We start from the raw sequence: 21721 nt of genomic DNA, 5'->3' as shown, positions 1-21721 counted from the left end.
TATCCTCGTGAGACTGACACACGGGCCTCAGCTGGCACTGCTTTGGCACTTCACCTCTGATCATATCGGAGCTTAATCCTCATTGGCTAGAATCTCTGCTGAGAAACAAGTACTGAAATGTTGGTGTGTGGACGTTGTGCTCATATTTAAATGTAATTTTATATTGTTCAAAGAAATATTATATCTGTATGAACTTCATGAGCGCTGCTAGCAAATGTCTGGCTGGATGGCTCTCTGCTCAGCTCTGCCCCCTGCTGCTCAGTCCCGTCCCCTACTATGGCCGGCTACTTTCCCTGACCACCAAGGCAATACGCAGCTTATGTTGAACAAGCCTTTAGTTTAGTTGTAGGCTAATGTGAGATTAATGTTTTAACATGAAGGGCATAACTTTAGGCCAGTGGCAAGCTGATGTTCTGAGAGAGGGTTTGGTTGTTGACCAGTAGCAGGTGAGTGTTGAGAGGGAGGGGTTAATTGTTGACCAATGGCATGTTGTTCAGAGCTAGGGGTTAGTAATGGCATCTGCATGTCTTGGTGATTTTAAAGTTCCTGTGTTTGAGTGTTTCAGCAGATAATAGGGACTGCCAGGATTATTAGCCCCACTCTATTTGGGTTATGCAGGAGTGGCCTTTGTGTAGTTGGGCATGGAAGAGGCAGGGTAAGATTTAATACACCTTTTGGGCACTTGAGATGTCTGTTTATTTTTGAGAAACGAACAAACTGTAAACTGATATGGCACCGACTTCACAGCAGAGTGTGAAAGATGGTGGCCATCGTCTCTCACACACGTGTGCGAGCACGCACACACACACACAGTATGGGACATAATCGTGGCGTATCTGGTGCCGCAGTTGGTGCTGGTTGGTGGTCACTGGTCTTCTGGACATGCAGGTCTGGATGTATTTTCAGTTTTGGAAAATTACAGCAACAGTTCATGAATGTATTTGGCTTCTGTTAAAATGCAACATACTAAATGCAACAAGTTTGGACTAAAGTTGAAAAAAAGCGAGATCCACAGCAGCATCCCACCTTTGGTATTGCTTTGTTGATTTTCTCTGCTCACACACGTCTCCCTGAGCAGATGTGTTAGAGCAGAGCTAAAGTAGAGCAGAGACACCTCTCTGAAAGTTGGTGCTTTGAGGGTAAACTCTCTCCAACGGTGAGCCAGGCGGCATTAGCTGTGGATGTGTTGGGCCTCCAGGGGGCGCTGTCTGTGTGAATGTATAGAACTCCACTAAGTCAGGGGAGAAGCAGGCTGAATACGCACAAATGCACCTGGAAAACTTCTAATGAAATCAGTAGGTCAGGTGTTAATGTTTTATTTTTATAAACACTTAGTTTTTAGCAGACTCAAGATTTAAACAAAAAAAGAGATGTGATGGTATAAACCTTTTTTGGACAAATGTTTTGTGTGCGTGCGTGTGTGTGTGTGTGTGGGGTGGGGGGGATGTCTTTGTGCCCAGAGCTAGACCGCATCAGAGGCAGGCGGTCTGGTTCTCTAGGGTTCATGTCTCCTGCTTTTAATAAGATGAACAAACAAACAGCACTGCTAAACCAAAGACATTACCAATACCCCTATTTAATGGTATCTTTTTTTTTTTATAAACCTTTGGAGTCATATTTGTACGTTTCGGTCTGATTTAAGAATATGTACAGCAATATATGGTAGTGACCCTTTTGTTTCAATGATTCTGTTTTTCTTTTCATCTTAATTATTCAGATTCCTGAATGAGAACTTTGTCTGGATGAATGTATTTTGTAGACTGTGCTGTAATAACGGTTCTGTGGTTCGTTGGTGGGGGGTGGGTGTATCCGGGGATATCCAAACCACTGTTCAGGTGCACACTGATTTTGGATCAGCGCACATGTTGGTGGCACATCACCTCACCCCACCACTCTCTGAATCAGGAATACAGGCCATGTGAAAATCCATTGTTTATCCGATTATTTACTAAACAATGAAAGTGGCTCATCCACGATGGTGTATGAAAAATTAGCTCTGAGATTTGGAAGCCTTTCAAAGAAAGTTTGAAAATCCCACGGTGAAGGTGTGAACGTGTTTCTTGTGTTGAAGATGAGGTTGGTAGGAACATGTGCAGACAGCCCTCCACCCCTGGCTCCACCCACTACATACATGTCCTTTAAGTTGTGCCTGGAACAAACCCATACCAGGTCCACTGTTCAGAGAGCAAACTGGAGAGGGTTGTTGATCTGGGGTCAGTTTTGTTTGGGATTAAAATTAGCATCAAAATGTTGGGAGAAGTGTAGCCCTCTATCAAAGTCCTACTGAGACACTGGGGGGGGGAAATCACTCAGAACTCACTCAGAACTCTGGTCTCATTCTTCCCATATCTCGTTTTGATTGTGTGTGTTTGAGAGAACATCCCAGTCAGTTTTCAATGCTTACACACTCCCAAGTGCATCCTGAACCACTGGGTTGGTGCGGTACACTTTGAGGACACCAGTATGTAGAGAGTCTCAGCTTTTCACTGTGGAAAATCAAAGCAGAAAAGCCACATTACCAGCGTGATGGAGGCACGCGTCGTCTCCAGAGAGCCACCAGGGCCATGCGTGCTAATTATGTATGTTTGGAAAAAGACAAACAGTCCACAATGTTCTATAGTTATACAGACAACAAAGTGTGTGTGTGTGTGTGTGTGTGTGTGTGTCTGTCTCTCTCTGTCTGTCTGTCTGTCTGTGTCCTTAATACAGAGATCAGTTTGTGGCTGCTGCATCTGATGGATGCCTGGCCTGACAGATTTGTTTGCCGTTCAGTTTTCCTTTTCTGATGTGTGTGTGCATCTCTCTCACCCCCCCATTTTGTTCCATTCTGTTCCCTATTTCATCATTAATCCTATCCTCAGTCATTCTGCTGTTTGCTACTGGCATTTTGCTTTAATGCCAAATCCAGCTTTCTTTATTACAACCCAAGAGGGGCTCATGGAGCAGGTGGGCCCCAAGGTGTTGCTTCGGACCTGGGCATGGTGGTCCCATGCCGTGAGGGGGTGATTCTCGGATCCGTCTTCCCCTCTGTCCTCCTCTGACCCTCTCTCTTCTGCCTGTCTCTCTTGAGCCTTTGCGATGGTGCTTGGGCAGATATGGTGACTCTTTGGGTCTCATAAGACCTTGTTTGAATGGGATCTACACTGTTGTCTGTGTGTGTACAGTGTAACAATGCAAAACTTGTTTCTGTAAATGAATTCCAAGATGTAAAATATTTAAATAAAAGAATATAGTATTTATATATCTCTTTTGCTGTTTTTCTTTTATTAATATGCATGCAGTCATCAGGCTGTAAAGATCAGTCCCAAGCAGGCAGTGAGTTTGAGCTGCTGGGGGTGTGTCTGGTGCCCCTGTAGTGCCCAGCTGTGGGTGCATGGCTCACGGGCCACAGAACCTGTTTCTATTGGCTGTTTGGAAGGGGTGTGTTAGTATTGTGTTCACAAACTGCACTGCTTTACTGCCTGTTGGTGCTCAGCCAACCAGCGCAAGACTAATGTGTCTGTGATGGACTGTTTGTGATTAAAGCCAACACCAATATACAGTCCCAAAGCAACAAGTAATATAGAGATTAGCATATTATAGAGGTAGTCCTAAAATGCGCCCCCTATGGGCAGTGAAGAGCATTATCCACAGCTCCGACTAAATGACTTGACTCCATTAATATGATTTGCTATATACTGCAACTGTATCCAAATTGTCATCTTAGAACAGACACAATAAACTCAGGAGGGTGCAGTAATTCACCAAAATGTGATGGGGCATATTTAAAGCATATTTACCCCATGTAAAATACTACCTGACGCTACTGATAATTCAGGGCTGGAGTGTAATCTAGAAATAATGCAGGTTCGCAGGTGTTTGAGGTCTGCTGCCCCCTGGTGGCTCCGGCTGGTCATCATAAAGTCCAGTGAATCATAAAGAATCATAAAGTCAGTGAATCATCACTGACTCATGATTCATCTGTAGTTAGATTAAATGTCATAAATATAGCGTCCGGAGAGTCTGACTCTACGAGGCAAGCCTGGAGTCACGTGTCTACCGATAACGGCACGTGTTATAAAGACAAACTCGAACGCCAACCGGGGGAGCACGCGAGCGTTTCGCAATGCAAAGGCGTCACTTAACGGGAAGGCCAAGACTCTTCAGTATGCCGCATGTTTCTTCTCGTTCCTGACTTACGATCCAAGTTAACACACAAAGCTCCTTATCCGTTAACATGAATAAAACGAGACTGCACACACTACCTGAGATCTGCGATGACTACATTTATCTTTTATAGCACACCTATCCTTAGGAATTAATGACATCCACTAACTGATCAATTAGCAACACCTTAATTACAGGGTAAAACTGCCAAAGATATTTAGAAAATAAATAGAGAAAAGCTTTTTGTTTGTACCGCGTGTGCATGGCATTATATATATTTAAACTACAGAAGACGAGATATAGTGTGTAATCGCGAGTAACATTAAATGATCGATTGAGCACTAGTGTGCTTTAACTTATCGTTTTGCCTTGATAACTTCGTTGTAATTCACGGCCTCTCTTGGCTTATTGATTTATTGATAACTAGCATTTCAGCGGCAGGCTGGAGCTGAAAAGGCAAACATCGCAGATAGATCGCGATATTTACTGATAAGTAGGTCCTTCAACCTGTTTTGATTTTAAACATATTTGATCGTTAATGACACGTCTATTAACAAATTTTGGCGAATTTTAATTTATGACGAAAAAAAACAAAACATTTATGTGTTAGGACTTTCGGAACACGTCAGTGAAGATAGCTGGGAGAGGTCTGTTTATTTGTATTTATTTCTGCTTATTTGTTGTAACCCTATCTCTCAATTATTAAATAGTTTTAAAACTGATGGAGAGATATTTTATTAGAGATCAGTAGACCTGCCGCTACTTATTACAAAATAGAAATATTCCCATCAGTAAATATTACCATCTGGAAGCAACATTTCGCTTCTTCTGTAGCCTTTTAAAGTCGACCGGTAGATTCAGTAAGAAATTGGTTAATAAAAAGCCAACTTCAAATAATTTCATACTTAACTTCTAATACAATGCCAGTGATTTTTTTAAATTAGCTAACTAATCAAGACGTACTTGATTATGCAAGTGTATATTTCATGATGGACTATCAAGTAGAATACTGTGATATTGGTGTTTTTTAAATTGTCTTTTTACTTTAAATTATTCGTTCTTTAAATGTCTCTTTCACTTTTCCTATTAATGTATTTTTAATTTGTAATTTTATTCTTAAATTAATCATATTTAAATGTGTATATATATTTAACTTCAAATGTATTTATATATTTTGTTTTGGCAAATCCCTTCCTGAGATTATAGATCTCAGGATGTAATGATCTTTATTATCCTTCTGTGTAATCGCTATTTTCTGTAAAGCACTTTGTAAACTGTTTAAGAAAGTGCTACACTAAGTGTATTATTATAGTACGTTTATTCTAGCAGAGTGTGATAAATAGACTAACAAAAATAATGTGTAATATTATAGTAAATTTATTCTAGCAGTGTGATAAGTAGACGAACAGAAGCGCTCCAGCGCAGCCAAGCTACCAGAGACAGCCCGAAGATGGTGCTAGCTCGCATCAGATAGCTTTGGGGCTAACGGATGCAGACATGTTAGAGTTTATGTTAGGCAGATTAAAGGTGTGCATTTGGAAAAACTGTAGTACCTCTGACATTGTTTCGAAAACTCAAATAACTCGTAAGGTTTTATACAGCTGCTAGATGGGTTGATTTAACCTGATCGGGTAGCTAATTAGGTAGTAAGCTAGGTTAGCTGTTTAGTTAGCTAACGCTAGGTAATTTAGTGAACAATGGCTTAATTAATTGTTTTCTTTTTAAAGGAAATTGCAAAATATCTATCTAGCAAGGAAGCTACTATCTGCAACATTAGCAAAATAATAGAAAGGTGATATGTTCATATAGTTATGTAGCTAACGCGAGCTTTCTACATGTGATGGTTTTGTTGTTGTTTGTTTGTTATTGTTTGTTTGTTAGATAGCTAGATGGAGCTGTTCTTAACAACACCTCAGTAAATAGGCGTTAGTGGGTATGTTCGTGAAAATGACTATGCCACAACAGTCTGACCATGACGACACCCGAGCCGCGTAGCCTCTAACCGAGCAGCCGTGCGGGGGCCGGCGGGTCAGGGGATCTGGCTCAAACCCACAAACACACACACGAAGGTGAAACCGCGATGGCTACAATTCAGCCCCGAAGTAATGGACTGCGGCCCAAGGAGCCCAAGAGCCTTCGGGGCACGGAGGCGGGTCTGGCCGACCCAGAGGGCAATTGTTTGGGCTCCGACCTTGAGCCCAACGGCTGTGCCAACGCAGACAGACGGACTGATAAATACGGATTCATCTGGGGGTCGCAACAGTCCTCTACAGACCCGTGAGTACACTCGTCATTCAGTCGCCTTCTGGGAGGAAAAAGAGAGACAAAATGTCCTGCAGTTTACCTAGATAGCTAACCACACCTGTCTAGGTGGCTACATATCACAAGATGCACAGTCTGAACTTTATCCCAGAACTTTATCACATCACGGGTTATAGCTGGATGTAGTACGTCTCAACCTTTTTGTGATACGGAGCGCTCACTTTGTGTTTCCGTGTGACTCGGTTGAACGCCTTTAGTATAAAACATGTCTGTAACGTTCCTGTCTAACTCTGAACGCCCCAGATTATTTGTCCTGGAGGTGTATTTATCTGTAAGGTTCCTGTCTAACTGAACGCCCCAGGTTATTTGTGCTGGAAGTGTATTTATCTGTAACGTTCCTGTCTAACTCTGAACGCCCCAGGTTATTTGTGCTGGAAGTGTATTTATCTGTAACGTTCCTGTCTAACTCTGAACGCCCCAGGTTATTTGTGCTGGAAGTGTATTTATCTGTAACGTACCTGTCTAACTGAACGCCCCAGGTTATTTGTGCTGGAAGTGTATTTATCTGTAACGTTCCTGTCTAACTCTGAACGCCCCAGGTTATTTGTGCTGGAAGTGTATTTATCTGTAACGTTCCTGTCTAACTCTGAACGCCCCAGGTTATTTGTGCTGGAAGTGTATTTATCTGTAACGTTCCTGTCTAACTCTGAACGCCCCAGGTTATTTGTGCTGGAAGTGTATTTATCTGTAACGTTCCTGTCTAACTCTGAACGCCCCAGGTTATTTGTGCTGGAAGTGTATTTTTGGCGTGTTCATGCAAAATGTGAACTACTACTGACACCCGTCCGGTTGGGCGTTCACTCGCACTGGCGGTTATCTGACATATTTAGCCTCGTTAACATAATTTATCCCCCAAAAGAGAGAAATTAAAGCATGAATGAGTATCTTAAAATTACACTTCCCGTCTTCTAGTTTTCTCTTTGTAGTATCAATACAAAACGTACATTCCAGATACCCAGCCTGCAATCAGACACTACAGTGTGTTTTATTATTTAGATGATCCATAATTGGTGTCCTTTAATGTCCTAACTGAATACCCTGTCCGTTTCCTACTGCATCCTGATGTTGGTGAATGCCTTCTGTTGGTGTAGTCTGCTGTGGGTTTCTTCACTGCAACCAGACAATGTAGTTCAGTTTTTATGGCTATGTTTGGTTCGATCTGCAGGAGAACATATGACATTACATTTAACCAAATATTTGGGTCTCCAGTGAACGCTCTTTAGTTTCTTCAGCACAATTCTGTGCCCGTTGAACACCTTTTCCATTTATATTTTAAAAGAAATCTGGGACAGCTCAACTGATAAGTTGCCATGGAGACCGGATTTGGTTAGATTAGATTTTTTGTTGATACTTTTTTTTGATGTTGTTGTGAAGTTATGAACAGTTATCAGAGGTTTAATATTAATTAACCAGTTAGCCATTTAATATTAAACTAACAACGCTCTTCTATTGCTTCACTACCTTTGAGTGTGATTATTTCTCACAAGGCATCAGAAAGGCAACTACCCCGTGCAGCAGATGTTGTCTCTGTCTTTCTCGGCTGTCTGTTTTAGGTCTCGTGTGGCTCTTGCTGCTAGTGGAGGCATTTGGCTGAGATGGAAATGGAATGTGTTTTCTTTTAAAGGGGGTCTTTGAGGAAGGTTCTGGAAAGTGTCTGTAGTCTGTAAGTTGTCATGGAACAAAAGGTCTTTGAAGACCAGATGACATTTTATTCTGAATACTCAGACACTGGGCGTGATGTCCCTGATTGCATATTTGCTTGAAAGTCATTCATTAAAATGTCTCCCTTTCCACTGAGGGCACATAGTCCATCCAGGGTCCTCGACGTCCACGGGGGGCATCGAGGCGCAAGCTTTGGCAAGTTTGTTTCCTATGATTTTTCCAGAGTGGTTTACTGCTACCGTGGAGGCGAGCCAAGATGGGTTTGGTTAACAGTGCACCTATGTGGTGCCTGACAGTCTCCATGGGAAACAGGACGAGCTCGGTTTGGGCCTGCTGTGTTTTTTTTTTGTTTTGTTTTTTTTTTTACAAGAAAGCTTTCAGAGGGAGCTGTGTTTCATCTCTGTTCTACTCGCCCTGAGCCCAACCTGACAGCGTAGCTGCCTTGCTAATCTCGATAGGCTGATTAACCAAATGAACCAAAACCGGCTTAACCTGCTAGTGCAGGTGGAGCACAGTGCTAGCAAAACCGAAATCACCGGTTCACCTCCCGAAGAGCAGACGCGGTATCCTGTTGGTAGATATCTGCACCTTGCTCTGGATCGGTCAGATGTGACATGCTTGGTCTATTAGGTTTGGCATCTGAATGAGATCTCTGCCTGTCCAACCAGCCGTAAGAGTCGTTGGTTGGCAGCGTGAACCTGACTGCCCGTTAGAATGGTCATGCAGGAGAGAGGGCCAGAGAGAATCTCTTCCTGTGCTGTAGTACTTGCTGTTGTCTCTTTGTTAGCCAGCCACACACTGAGCAGCTCGCTCCACTGAGACACCTCCCCTTAAATCACAAACGGGAGCAGAGCAAACAGAGCTTGCTTAGCCATACAGCCAGCGCTCTGCTCTTATCTGATAACCTCTAATAATCCAACCCTGTTAATCCCCGTCCATGCAGTGTGTGCGTGCGCGTGCGCGCTGTACAGGAGGCTCCTGTGCCTGACCCGCCGAAGGCCGCCAAGGCAGATTGGCTTCATTTGTGCCTCTCTCTGTGCGGTTGGGAAAGCGCACACAGTTCAAACAGTCGTTTTGAAATTAAATCGCCCACACGTGTATCCACCATGCAGCACTCGGGGTTTTCCAACCGTCTGAGATTGCTCGGCATAGGAACTGGACGTTGGTCTGAGTAGTCTTAATCCTTGTCATCTGAGGAAGCCTTGAAGTATCGCAGTATTGTTGTATGACAGCACCTCAGTACCTCAACACCTCGTCAAACTGGTGTTTAGATCCCAGTTTCTCCACTCTTGGTTCAGAACCCTGGAGACAGCAGTGAGCTGGACAGTCTTACATCAGGGCTGAAGTGTTTGTACTGGAGCCGCGTTAAGATGTGGCCTATGAAGGCTAAAGTTGAGGCCCCGTGTCTGACGCATTCGTTTCTGGTGGTGTCCCTTTGTCCTAGACTCTCATCTTCCCTTCAGCCCTGATTTAATTACACCCCGCACCACACAGAGGGCGTATCTGAAACTTCCCCTTATAAATGTGGCTTTTCATCGTAAAGAGGTGTGGGAACTATCTCTCTCTCTCTCTCTCTCTCAGACACACTTACATGCACACACACACAGGGATTAGGGTGTTATTGTGCTGTATACTCTTCCCTCAGCCAGGGCAGTAGTGCTACGTTGCCATTTAAAGGCGGTTCTCCCACACAGATCCTTCTACAAACTCCTGTGCTCAGGGATCAACACACACTGATGCATTGCTGTGTCTCCCAGCAGGTGTCCATCTTGAAGAAAAAAAAAGCCCTGTCCCCTGTAACAGGAGCTGTAGTGGTGGTGTAGGAAGCAGCTCATCATGTCCTTTACATTTAGCCTGGGACATCTTCCTTTGTGGGAGGCAGACACATCCTGCTTGGCGTCAGGCCTGGTACTGCCCCCTGCTGGTCAGCTGCTGGGGTTACAGCCTGCTTAAAAACAACACCTACAGTGTGTGTGTGTGTGTGTGTGTGTGTGTGTGTGTGTGTGTGTGTGTGTGTGTGTGTGTGTGTGTGTGTGTGTGTGAGTGAGGATTGGAGTACTTGTGCCAAGTGTTTTCAGATGCTAGACAATGTGCCTAGGAATTTCAGCTAGGTCCAGTTGTGTGTGTGTGGTAGAGTTTTATCAGTGTTTCTTCCCTGCAGTGCTACTGATGTACCTCCAGAGGTGTTGAGACACAGGGAGGCCAAATGGCTGGAGATGCTGAATGACTGGGACAAGTGGATGAGCAAGAGACATAAAAAGGTGGGAGTTCTGCCTACACACACGCACACTCAAGCCACAGGGCAGAGGATGGGCCATCGCCACCGTGTGAGGCTCGATGGCATGAAGTCTGTTATAAAAACGAGTCACACCCATGATCAGTCATATTGTTGCGACGTCTCTGTGGTTTAAATCTTTATGTTAAATCTATAAGTGTGTAGGGCAGTGTAAGCTGTGACGTCTATAAGGCAGCATGTAAGGTGTGTGACGTGTGTAAGGTGTGCGTATGGCAGTGTGACGTGTGTAATGTGTGTGTATGGCAGTGTGACGTGTGTAATGTGTGTGTGTGTAAGGCAGCTCCTGTAAGTGCCTGGGACAGCTGTTATACAGGTAGGATGTTTGGAGGTGTGTGGTTTAACCAGGTTGAATCAGGACTCCCACTGCACTGCTGGGACAGGAGAAGCCCATCGCCTTACTGCCCTTACAAACCCTGCCCCCCCCCCCCCCCCCCTTAGTTACTGTTGCTAACCCTTTTGGGGCCTGTTCTACCAGTGAAATAAGAGGTGCAACTTTTTTTCATGATGAAACCAAGCTACCGCTCTTATGTTACCCCTGCAGCAGTTCCCACTGGATGATTGGTCAGTCTTTTTTTCTTTTTTTAAAGGGTGGAGCTTGGAAGTAATCTGTTAGGCTCTGGTACCAGGCTTCGATGAAAGAGAGCGTAGTCTGGAATGATGAGCCAACCTTCCAAATAAAACACCCTGGTGCGTGCGTGCGTGGGGGTGAGGGGGTGTGTGGTTTTTTTGGGGGGGGTTGTTTTTTGTTTGTTTTTTTGCAGTCCCTCTTTCACTCATTCCCTCTTTGTCCTTTTTGCTTCGTTTGCTATCGCCTCACTGTGGACTTCATGTTGGTGGTTTTCACCAGCACATTCCTGACCTTATTTACCCTCCCGCCTCCAGCTGAAACTGCGATGTCAGAAGGGAATCCCCCCATCCCTCAGAGGCCGCGCATGGCTGTACCTGTCTGGAGGGAAGGTGAAGAGAGAGCAGAACCAAACCAGGTTCCAGGTGACCACTGACCCATACGCCCTGTTCGGAGGGGGGTAACGTAATTATCGCACACGATGTTTACCACAGACGTAACCACTCCGAGGTGTCTGTGCCCTGCACAGCAAAACTAAATGCCTCCTCGAGCACGTCCCTGCTTTTCTACAGGACGTGACGGAATATTTGCACACGTCGATTCGCACGGGATTAATATGACCTGGGATTATTTTATGGCTTGTTTTACGGAAGGATAAAAGATGCCGTAATCTTTAATGACGTGGGAGTGCACAGTCGGTATAAATGACTGACATAGCGTGTTCAGATGGGACTAAAATCACAGAGAAACACTGAGAATAATTACGTTACCCCTCCTTCCTGTGTAAAACTGCCATAAATCAGTTTGTAGTGTTGGTTTCAAACCAAAGGAACAGTGTGATCAGTGTTGTACAAAATACAAATAAAATCTCATCACAGGTACTCTGCCTGATGCCCACTGAATTTAAATAGCTGTTGTGAGTACAAGAAATGTTAATTTTTGTCTTGAATGCCTGAGTTTAAAGAGTTTAAACGCATGATAATTATTGCATTGTGTTTGGATTAATAATAACTTTAATTCTGTACCCTAGCCTTTGCCCCTGAATTAAGAGTCATTATCTTTTCATCCTGTCTCCCCCCACTGGGAAACAACAGGCCATTTGCATACTGGTTACATGAAAGGGTCACCTGACACTCACATGGCACACTTCTTAACTGACATTTCAGCATGGTAAATAGTTTCTAGATGTTAATCTTTTGTCTAAATGTACATTAGCGGTCTGAGTCTCACCAGACAGAGACTCTAAGCCAGTTGACACACTAGGCACTCTCCATCCTTACTAGAAGGCACACACACCACACACAAACCAGACATTCTTCCAATCAGTAGCCTGTCCAAACTTTCCAACAGCGAGGATGTAGCTGTGGATGATTGAGGAGGCTGTCTTATTCGCCCGTCTTCATTTGCATTTACGTGTGTGCGCGCGTGTGTGGAGAAACGAATGCCTCTAAACGAATGTTGTTTCTTCTTTGTGTTTACGTATTGCAGTGTTCTGTGTGACGATCTTGTTCTTACTGTGCGTCCACTGGTTAAGCGTCTCAGTGAGAGTTTGTCCGTCTGTGTCAGGAGTTGGACAGCCAGTCTGGAGATCCCAAGTGGTTGGATGTGATTGAGAAGGACCTCCACAGACAGTTCCCTTTCCATGAGATGTTTATGGCTCGAGGTGGCCATGGGTGAGCGTTTCTCTCTCTCTCTCTCTCTCTCTCTCTCTCTCACACACACTCTCAAGAGCACTGCAACTGCTTAACTGGCACTCTTGATGTCGTCGTACGTGCGTGCGTACAGGCAGCAGGACCTGTTGCGGGTGCTGAAGGCCTACACCCTGTACCGGCCGGAGGAGGGCTACTGCCAGGCCCAGGCTCCCATAGCAGCCGTGCTCCTAATGCACATGCCTGCTGAGGTCAGTGCCCCCAGCACTTAGCAACCGTCGACAACAATTAGGTCAGTTACTCCAGTACAGTTCACACAGGCACACCGTGCTTGAGAGTGGACATCATATAGTGAAGATTATAGACACCTATGAAACTCTACAGTGTGTGTGGACCACCAGCTCAGAAGGACATCTAGTGAAATTTAGTTTGTTTCTAAATTGTGACAGTACTGTTCACTACTGTTGTTTTGTTTCTTAATAATAAACGGTGAAACAGCCCAGAACAGTCAGTGAACAAAAGAAAATTCAGTATACTGCAGTAATTCAGAAGCACCATGAACAATGACGACCTCGCCTGCCCTTGTGCTAAATATTCAGAGCAGACCTGCAAAGACTCACCCGTGCTAACACACATTGTGGTGCATAGGAAGCTTTGTTTTCACACGTTGTTGTCTTTAGTTCAAAACCCTGGTTCAGCATAGTAATTTCAGACTAATTCTTGTCCTACTGTAAAGCCGTGAGTGCGTGCGAGTGCGCATGTGAGTGTGTGTCAGTGCGTGTATGTACGAGTGCGAGCGCGTGCAAGCGAGCGTGTGTGTGTGTGCATGTTGGTTGTTTATATGTTTGTTTGTTTGTTTCCTGTTTTTCAGGATGCATTTTGGACTCTTGTGCAGATCTGTGAGAAGTACCTACCGGGGTACTACAGTGCAGGCCTGGTGAGAACTCACTGTCCCTCTGTGTCCCACTACACACACACACACACACACACACACACACACACACAACGTACTCCTGTCCCTCTGTTACTATATACACACACACACACACACACACACACACACACACACACACACACACACACACACACACACACACACACAAACCGTACTCCTGTCTCTCTGTTACTACACACACACACACACACACACGCACACACACCGTACTCCTGTCTCTCTGTTACACCACTCACACACACCGTACTCCTGTCTCTCTGTTACACCACTCACACACACCGTACTCCTGTCTCTGTTACACCACTCACACACACCGTACTCCTGTCTCTCTGTTACTACACACACACACACACACACACACACACACACACACACACACACACACACACACACACACCGTACTCCTGTCGCTCTGTTACTACACACACACACCGTACTCCTGTCTCTCTGTTACACCACTCACACACACCGTACTCCTGTCTCTGTTACCACACACACACACACACACACACACACACACACACCGTACTCCTGTCTCTGTTACTACACACACACACACACCGTACTCCTGTCTCTCTGTTACTACACACACACACACACCGTACTCCTGTCTCTCTGTTACTACACACACACACACACACCGTACTCCTGTCTCTCTGTTACTACACACACACACACACACACACACACACACACACACACACACACACACACACCATACTCCTGTCTCTCTGTTACTACACACACACACACACACACACACACACACACCATACTCCTGTCCCTCTGTTACTATATATACACACACACACACACACACACACACACACACACACACACAACGTACTCCTGTCCCTCTGTTACTATATATATACACACACACACACACACACACACACAACGTACTCCTGTCCCTCTGTTACTATATATATACACACACACACACACACACACAACGTACTCCTGTCCCTCTGTTACTATATATATACACACACACACACACACACAACGTACTCCTGTCCCTCTGTTACTATATATACACACACACACACACACACACACACACCGTACTCCTGTCCCTCTGTTACTATATATACACACACACACACACACACACCGTACTCCTGTCCCTCTGTTACTATATATACACACACACACACACACACACACCGTACTCCTGTCCCTCTGTTACTATATACACACACACACCACACACACACACACACCGTACTCCTGTCTCTGTTACTATACACACAAACAAACACACACACACACACACACCGTACTCCTGTCCCTCTGTTACTATACACACACACACACACACACACACCCACACACACACACACACACACACACACCATACTCCTGTCCCTCTGTTACTGTATACACACACACACACACACACACACACACACCGTACTCCTGTCTCTCTGTTACTACACACACACACACACACACACACACGCACACACACCGTACTCCTGTCTCTCTGTTACACCACTCACACACACCGTACTCCTGTCTCTCTGTTACACCACTCACACACACCGTACTCCTGTCTCTCTGTTACACCACTCACACACACCGTACTCCTGTCTCTCTGTTACTACACACACACACACACACACACACACACACCGTACTCCTGTCTCTCTGTTACTACACACACACACCGTACTCCTGTCTCTCTGTTACACCACTCACACACACCGTACTCCTGTCTCTGTTACCACACACACACACACACACACACACCGTACTCCTGTCTCTGTTACTACACACACACACACACCGTACTCCTGTCTCTCTGTTACTACACACACACACACACACACACACCGTACTCCTGTCTCTCTGTTACTACACACACACACACACACACACACACCGTACTCCTGTCTCTCTGTTACTACACACACACACACACACACACACCGTACTCCTGTCTCTCTGTTACTACACACACACACACACACACACACACACCATACTCCTGTCTCTCTGTTACCACACACACACACACACACACACACACCGTACTCCTGTCTCTCTGTTACTACACACACACACACACCGTACTCCTGTCTCTCTGTTACTACACACAAACACACACACACACACACACACACCGTACTCCTGTCTCTGTTACACCACTCGCGCGCGCGCACACACACACACACACACCGTACTCCTGTCTCTCTGTTACACACACACACACACCGTACTCCTGTCTCTCTGTTACACACACACACACACACACACACACCGTACTCCTGTCTCTCTGTTACACCACTCACACACACACACACACACACACACACCGTACTCCTGTCTCTGTTACACCACTCACACACACACCGTACTCCTGTCTCTCTGTTACACCACTCACACACACACACACACACACACACACACACACACACACACACACACACACACCGTACTCCTGTCTGTTACACCACTCACACACACACACACACCATACTCCTGTCTGTCTGTTACACCACTCACACACACACGCACACACACACACACACCGTACTCCTGTCTCTCTGTTACTACACACACACACACACCATACTCCTCTCCCTGTCCTGTCCCACACACACACACAGCAGGTGAATTTGCTGATGTAGTCGGACCGCTTTCTGATGTATCAGAGGTTTAAGGGTTACACCCTTGGTTGCTTGTCTCGTGCTGATAGACATAGCGGAGTTGTTCATTAATGAAGCTTCACCGAATCTGTCTTAACGAGAAGCTCCCGCGAGCAGTTAACACCTCAGCGACCTTTAATATTATAAAACCCATCAAATAGAAATGTGTTTATACATTAGGGAGCCTTAACAAATATTCCAGGACTTTTCAACTTTTCAAGGTCAGTTTGTTTACAGTACACTTCCTTTACAATTGTAAACTTCTCTTCCTAATTTCTTTCAATTGCAGAGGCCTAAAGGTTCTTTTTTTGTTTTATACAAATGTATACAAGAAAAATCAGCAATTTTGCATTGTTTCTACACTTAAGAAATGAGGCAAAAAAAACAACTTTCTTTTCCAAAATTTCATTTCAAATATTGTGAGAAAATCTAATAGTGACTCCAGTAACATGAATCGTATCAAATCATGCACCATTACAGTGCATCATTACAACCCTAGTGCACATGCATAATCACGCTTGCTGTACGTGGGGACGTATAAGAACCACCGGAGGAAGAGTCTGCCTGTTAAATCTTCATCCTGACCTGAGCACCACATTCTTTTCCAAGACACCATTCAGCAGCTGTGAGACGCTTCTAGTCCAACTCGATCTGATCCTCACCTTCCTACCTGTAAAGTGTGTGTGCGTGTGTGTGCATGCGTTCATGTGTGTGTGTCTGGGCACATGCGTCTGTGTGTAACTGCAGGAAGCTATCCAGCTGGACGGGGAGATCCTCTTTGCTCTGTTGAAACGAGTGTCTCCTGTGGCTCATCGGCACCTGAAGAAACACAAGTTGGACGCAGTCCTCTACATGACAGAGTGGTTCATGTGCGCCTTCTCACGCACGCTACCATGGGCCTCAGTGCTGCGCGTGTGGGACATGTTCTTTAGTGAGGGTGGGGCTCTCACACTCACACACAACCTCTCTCACCCTCACCACATCCTCACTCCCACCGACGCAGGCAGCGTGCTGGACGTGTTTGTAGTAACGCACATGCGTTCAGTAGTTGGCGCCTGTGCTTTGCTGCACGCTCGCACTGGGCCTTTCGCTCTCTGACTCCTTCACACTTAAATTGGTTCAGACAAGGAATGAAAAAAACACACCCAGCCATATGTGTGTGTGTGTGTGTGTGTGTGTGTGTGTGTGTAGGAGTAAAAATCATTTTCCGTGTGGGGTTGGTCCTGCTGAAATGCATGCTGGGATCCCAGGAAAAGCTGAAGGCATGTCAGGGGCAATATGAGACTATGGAGCTACTTCGGGCAATAGAACCACGCTACATGCAGGAAGCCTTCCTCATTAGAGAGGTAACACACACGGTCTGACTGCCATTAATAATGAGTTACAGGTTACAACTTCTTCACCTGATGAAAGGGTGATGTCTCCATCTAGTGGATAATGTGTGTTGCTGCAGTGGTGGAACAAACTTGAGAAATGTTGTCAAAATCAAGTTACATTAAGCAGATGATTTTATCCAAAGCGACTTACAATTCTGACCAAACACAACTTGAGCAATTGAGGGTTAAGAGCCTTGCTCAGGAGCCCAACAGTGGAAACCTGGTGGCAGTGAGGCTTGAACTGGCAACCTTCTGATTACTAGTCACGTACTTTAATCGCTGAGCTACCACTGCCAAGTTTTTCAGTGTTTTTGTCTTATGTTTCTGAACATGACACTGCTTATTTCCTGTAGTTACTCATAAAACATTGTCTCCTACAGAACAGTGTAACTTTAAGAAAACTCACATGTCTGAGTAATTATTAACCATTTCCCAATCATTAAAGGAAGGTCTCTTTTGGATTTAGTCAAAGAAAGCACTAGACCTATAACCCAGAAACTAAATCCGAAAACTCTCTCCCTCTCCCGCTCTTCCTCCGTCCCTCCAGGTTATGGAGTTGGCCGTGTCGGAGAGGGACATCGAGAAGGAACACCTCTCCCAGCTGCACCACTGGAAGGAGACACGTGGTGAGCTGCACTGCAAATCCCCTCCCAGAATGCACGGCGCACAAGCCATCATGGCTGCCGAGCCCCACAGCCACCAAGACCTGCAGCAGAAGCCGACCATCGTGGTGGAAGAGCGGACCGCCTCGAGCAGCCCCGCCCAAGGAGGGGAAGGGGGCGGGAGCAGAAACAGCAACAGAGCCCACAAAGAGAAAAAAAGCAGGAAAAGCTCCGCCTCCCCTACTGAGAAGGCCAATGCAAACCCGTCGCTGGATAATCACTCCTATATCAACCAACCAGAACTGCTGCTGAGGGACACGCCCCTTCAGGGGTCGAATCAGACTCTGAGTAGTACAGAACATGACACATACCTGTAGGCAGGGAGGGCAGGAGTAAAGCGTGAGTGACGGAGAGGAGCAGATCCAGCCACCAATGGGACGTGTCCTTTGGGACCGCAGGAGCACCTCAGGAACGTCAATGTTTACTGAGTGTGTGTGAAGAAGCTCTCGTTCACCACAGCGAATGGCCAGAATGGCTCCAGTGTCCTACTCTCAGGTCACCTCATCCACCTCGACTGGACTACAGTTCCCAGAATGCAGTGGGAGCAATCATATGGGAAGGGGTGGGGGTTTTTTTGTTTTGTTTTTTGTTTGTATCCCTCTCCTGTCCATGTGTTTAATGAAGAAATGTACAATCTGTTTTTTATATGAGCCAAATTCGTTAGTGGTTACGTCTATGCAGAATAAGCACGCACACACACTCACACTCCTGGTCTTACGTTCACCCAGAGGTGTGTAAGTTCAGAATGCAAAAATAAAAGCCCTGCCTTTTTTTTTTTTTTTTTGGTTTCACTAATTCGACCTGCTAGCTTGATCTAAGGAATAAATCCAGACAAGCGGAGCAGAATTCTGCAGAGACCTTTTACTTTAGAAAATGTCCAGGTTTAGGTAGCTCAGCTCGAAGTCTCTGAAACATTACTGTGTGATGGTGAGATCACAAAGCAAATGTTTTCCTGAATCAGATGCATTTCTGCACCGCTCTGACAGAGAGGTGCCAACCCTGGCCTGCCCACAGGACTCCAAGCTGCTCAAAATGTGTGCACTGCTGGCTGTGTAAGCCTGTGCCCTGCTGTGTGTGCAGGCGGTTTGTAGTCACTAGGGGGCACTGGACGGGAGAAAGGCTTCTAACAACAGTGTGTTGCACTATCCATAACCCACAGGGGGCAGTGTTTCACAAGTATTACACCAAAGATTGCTGCGGTTTCTTGCCACTCTTACGTTTACACGTCACTGCTTAAATGAAACTGCGTAGTTAAGTACAACCACTATAGCAGGTATTGGAGATTAATGATTACAGTCGCAGTGAGGAGCAGAATAGCAGTAATGGTCAGACATAGAAGTGTAAGGGTGGCCAAGTGTGTACTGCTCCCCACTGGACAGCAGCTTGGCTTGGGGAGGTTTTTAACACCAACCAGATTTCAAGGAAATGTTCAACTTTCTTTAATTATTATTTAATAGCATTTGTTTTCCACAAGACTTTGTCCTTACGTGCAAGTTAGTCTGGACGTGTATGCCATGGCTTAATAATAATGACTAAACACTAACGGATGTGGAAGTAAATTCCAGCAGTGAATCTGGGACCCTGATTATGGGAATATTCCTGCCTCTTGACTGAAATGTGTATGTCCCTCTGTGTTGACAGTCTGGTCTGCTGTGTTAGTAATGATTGCTCAGATACACACCAGCTAATCCACAGTTGTGCTGATCTCAAGCAACAATTTCCCTGTGTCTTTTTCTTTCTTTGTTTATTACTGTGTTTCTGTTTGGGACAGGAAGTGCTCGTTGAACTGTGGTGTGTGTGATGTGCAGCACAGATCCGTTCAGTGTGTCAGGAGTGTTTATTAGAGCTACACTGTTGTCACCCACATGTAGTTGCTTTAATAATTATGCTTTATTATAATTATTTAATTAAATAATTATAATTAATAATTACACATTTGCTTTAATAATTATGCTCTTAATTTACTGATTTGTTGCACGCAATGCTAAATTATCCTTTTTTGCTAGAGATAAAATATTTTTGTTTTACTTATTGTGAACAGTATGGATGACAACACATTGACACTATAGATTTGTGTGTTGAAAAAGCACTGTTTCCTCCCGTAGGAATGGAGGCATACATAGTGCTTTTGAGTTGATGTTTGAGACCTCTTATCTTGGTAGGCAAGTCTGTCTATTTTCTCTTGAGAAAGGTTGAGATGAGACGTACATGGGATGCAGCTGAAGGCTGTCAGAAGCTCAGGGCTGAGCATAAGTGCTGTCCTGCACAGCTAAGACGTCTCCCCATAGCCAGGACAAGCACTCGGTCCCTGGTCAGAAATCCTCCAGGTCGGAGACACTCAGAGACGGTCACTCCTCAGATCGCCTTCCTCAGTCACTGGAAGCTACGCAGGGTTCAGAGCGTGGTGTTATTTGGGAGAGATTTTGGAGTTAATCTTAGTGGCTCCAATACTTTCATAATGTGAAGCGTTTGGCTGTGAGGGTTTGAGCCAAACTGTTGGCGTCAGTGGCGTGGGGAGTTCAGGTGGTTCAGAGCAGTGGTGTTTTGGTCGTTTCGTTTTTACGTTTTTCCTTCAGTATTTACACATCATTCTAGCCACAAAATAACATTTTCATGTATGAAACAATGTTTCTGAAAAGAGAAAAAAAACCAACCTTTTTTCCGGGATTAAATTTGATACTGTTGGACCTGTGTGTGTCGTGTTGTCTGTAACGAGCACGCAGGCTCTCAGGAATGAAAGGAGGATGCTGAGAGAGGGAGAGAAAGAAGGGGATGAGGGAGGTGAAAGAGGCTTCTGTGTCCACATCGACTTCCCCCGTCTGCGCTGTGACACCTGCTCCTCTCTCCCTCTTTCAGCTCCCTACGGAGATTTGCATGTGAACGGAGCTAGCACTATCTCCTCTTTTTCTCTTCCTTTCTGTCTTTCCCTCCTTTCTTCCTGTTTTTCTCTCTCTCTCTCTCCTTGCTGTTTTCCTTCTCTGCCTCCCTGGCATTTCCCAGACACCCCTGCACCCTGACGGATGTAGTGACCCCCCCTATACTGCTACCATTCATAGACACGCAGCAAGCTAGAAGACTGAGGGTGTAGTGATGACCACATACCAGCAAAGCACGTCCCTTTCGTACCATTAAACCAACCACAAAACGCAAATCATTGTAGGGACGCAGCCTGAGGATAAAGTTTCAGTTATGTTTGACATTTGTTACAGTATGCCCTACACAACCTGCCAATGCCAACTGTAATGTGTTAGTCATTGTCTTAGATGTGTTTCACATATGTAGAGAACGACAAAGCTGTTCTGATTTCCTCTCCATGCTGATGCCTCCTACTGTCATGCTAATCGCAGTAGAGTTTATCAGGATGCTGCTTTTCCATGTTCTTCCATAAACTGTCAGAAATTTTAAATCAGTTGAATTTTATTTGTTAAGTGCTT

The 21721-nt window shown here is 45.1% G+C and overlaps 2 protein-coding genes across 3 annotated transcripts in view; both read left to right on the top strand.

Moving 5' to 3' along the window:
- pptc7b (protein phosphatase targeting COQ7 b) overlaps window positions 1-3239 on the top strand; it is a 13168-nt gene extending 9929 nt beyond the window's left edge. The window contains exon 6 of the mRNA XM_027019083.3: window positions 1-3239. This exon is cut by the window's left edge and continues 725 nt beyond it. The gene's annotated coding sequence lies outside the window, so the exon portion shown is untranslated.
- A 2234-nt stretch (window positions 3240-5473) lies between these two features.
- tbc1d10ab (TBC1 domain family, member 10Ab) lies at window positions 5474-20974 on the top strand. Of its 2 annotated transcripts, XM_027019086.3 has the most exons (9): window positions 5490-6423; window positions 10292-10391; window positions 11309-11416; window positions 12558-12664; window positions 12777-12891; window positions 13512-13577; window positions 16997-17186; window positions 17441-17595; window positions 18173-20974. In XM_027019086.3, the coding sequence occupies exons 1-9, from the start codon at window positions 6227-6229 to the stop codon at window positions 18602-18604; spliced, it is 1470 nt and encodes a 489-aa protein (XP_026874887.2). In that variant the 5' UTR covers window positions 5490-6226; the 3' UTR covers window positions 18605-20974. The 2 variants fall into 2 exon arrangements, with proteins under 2 accessions (XP_081558679.1, XP_026874887.2); XM_081702553.1 differs by lacking the exons at window positions 16997-17186; window positions 17441-17595 and having other exon boundaries at window positions 5474-6423.
- Window positions 20975-21721: the final 747 nt, after the last annotated feature.

The sequence above is a fragment of the Electrophorus electricus genome, chromosome 19 (genome assembly GCF_041902795.1).
Source record: "Electrophorus electricus isolate QZ-2024a chromosome 19, ASM4190279v1, whole genome shotgun sequence".
Taxonomy (NCBI): domain Eukaryota; kingdom Metazoa; phylum Chordata; class Actinopteri; order Gymnotiformes; family Gymnotidae; genus Electrophorus; species Electrophorus electricus.
This window is presented reverse-complemented; position numbering and strand designations above follow the sequence as displayed.

Excerpts from the sequence above, each read along its gene's own strand:
- tbc1d10ab (XM_027019086.3), top strand. The coding sequence starts at position 6,227 with ATGGCTACAATTCAGCCCCGAAGTAATGGACTGCGGCCCAAGGAGCCC. Across the intron at positions 12,892-13,511 it reads TAATGCACATGCCTGCTGAG|GATGCATTTTGGACTCTTGT; the intron begins GTCAGTGCCCCC and ends CCTGTTTTTCAG. Across the intron at positions 13,578-16,996 it reads GGTACTACAGTGCAGGCCTG|GAAGCTATCCAGCTGGACGG; the intron begins GTGAGAACTCAC and ends GTGTAACTGCAG.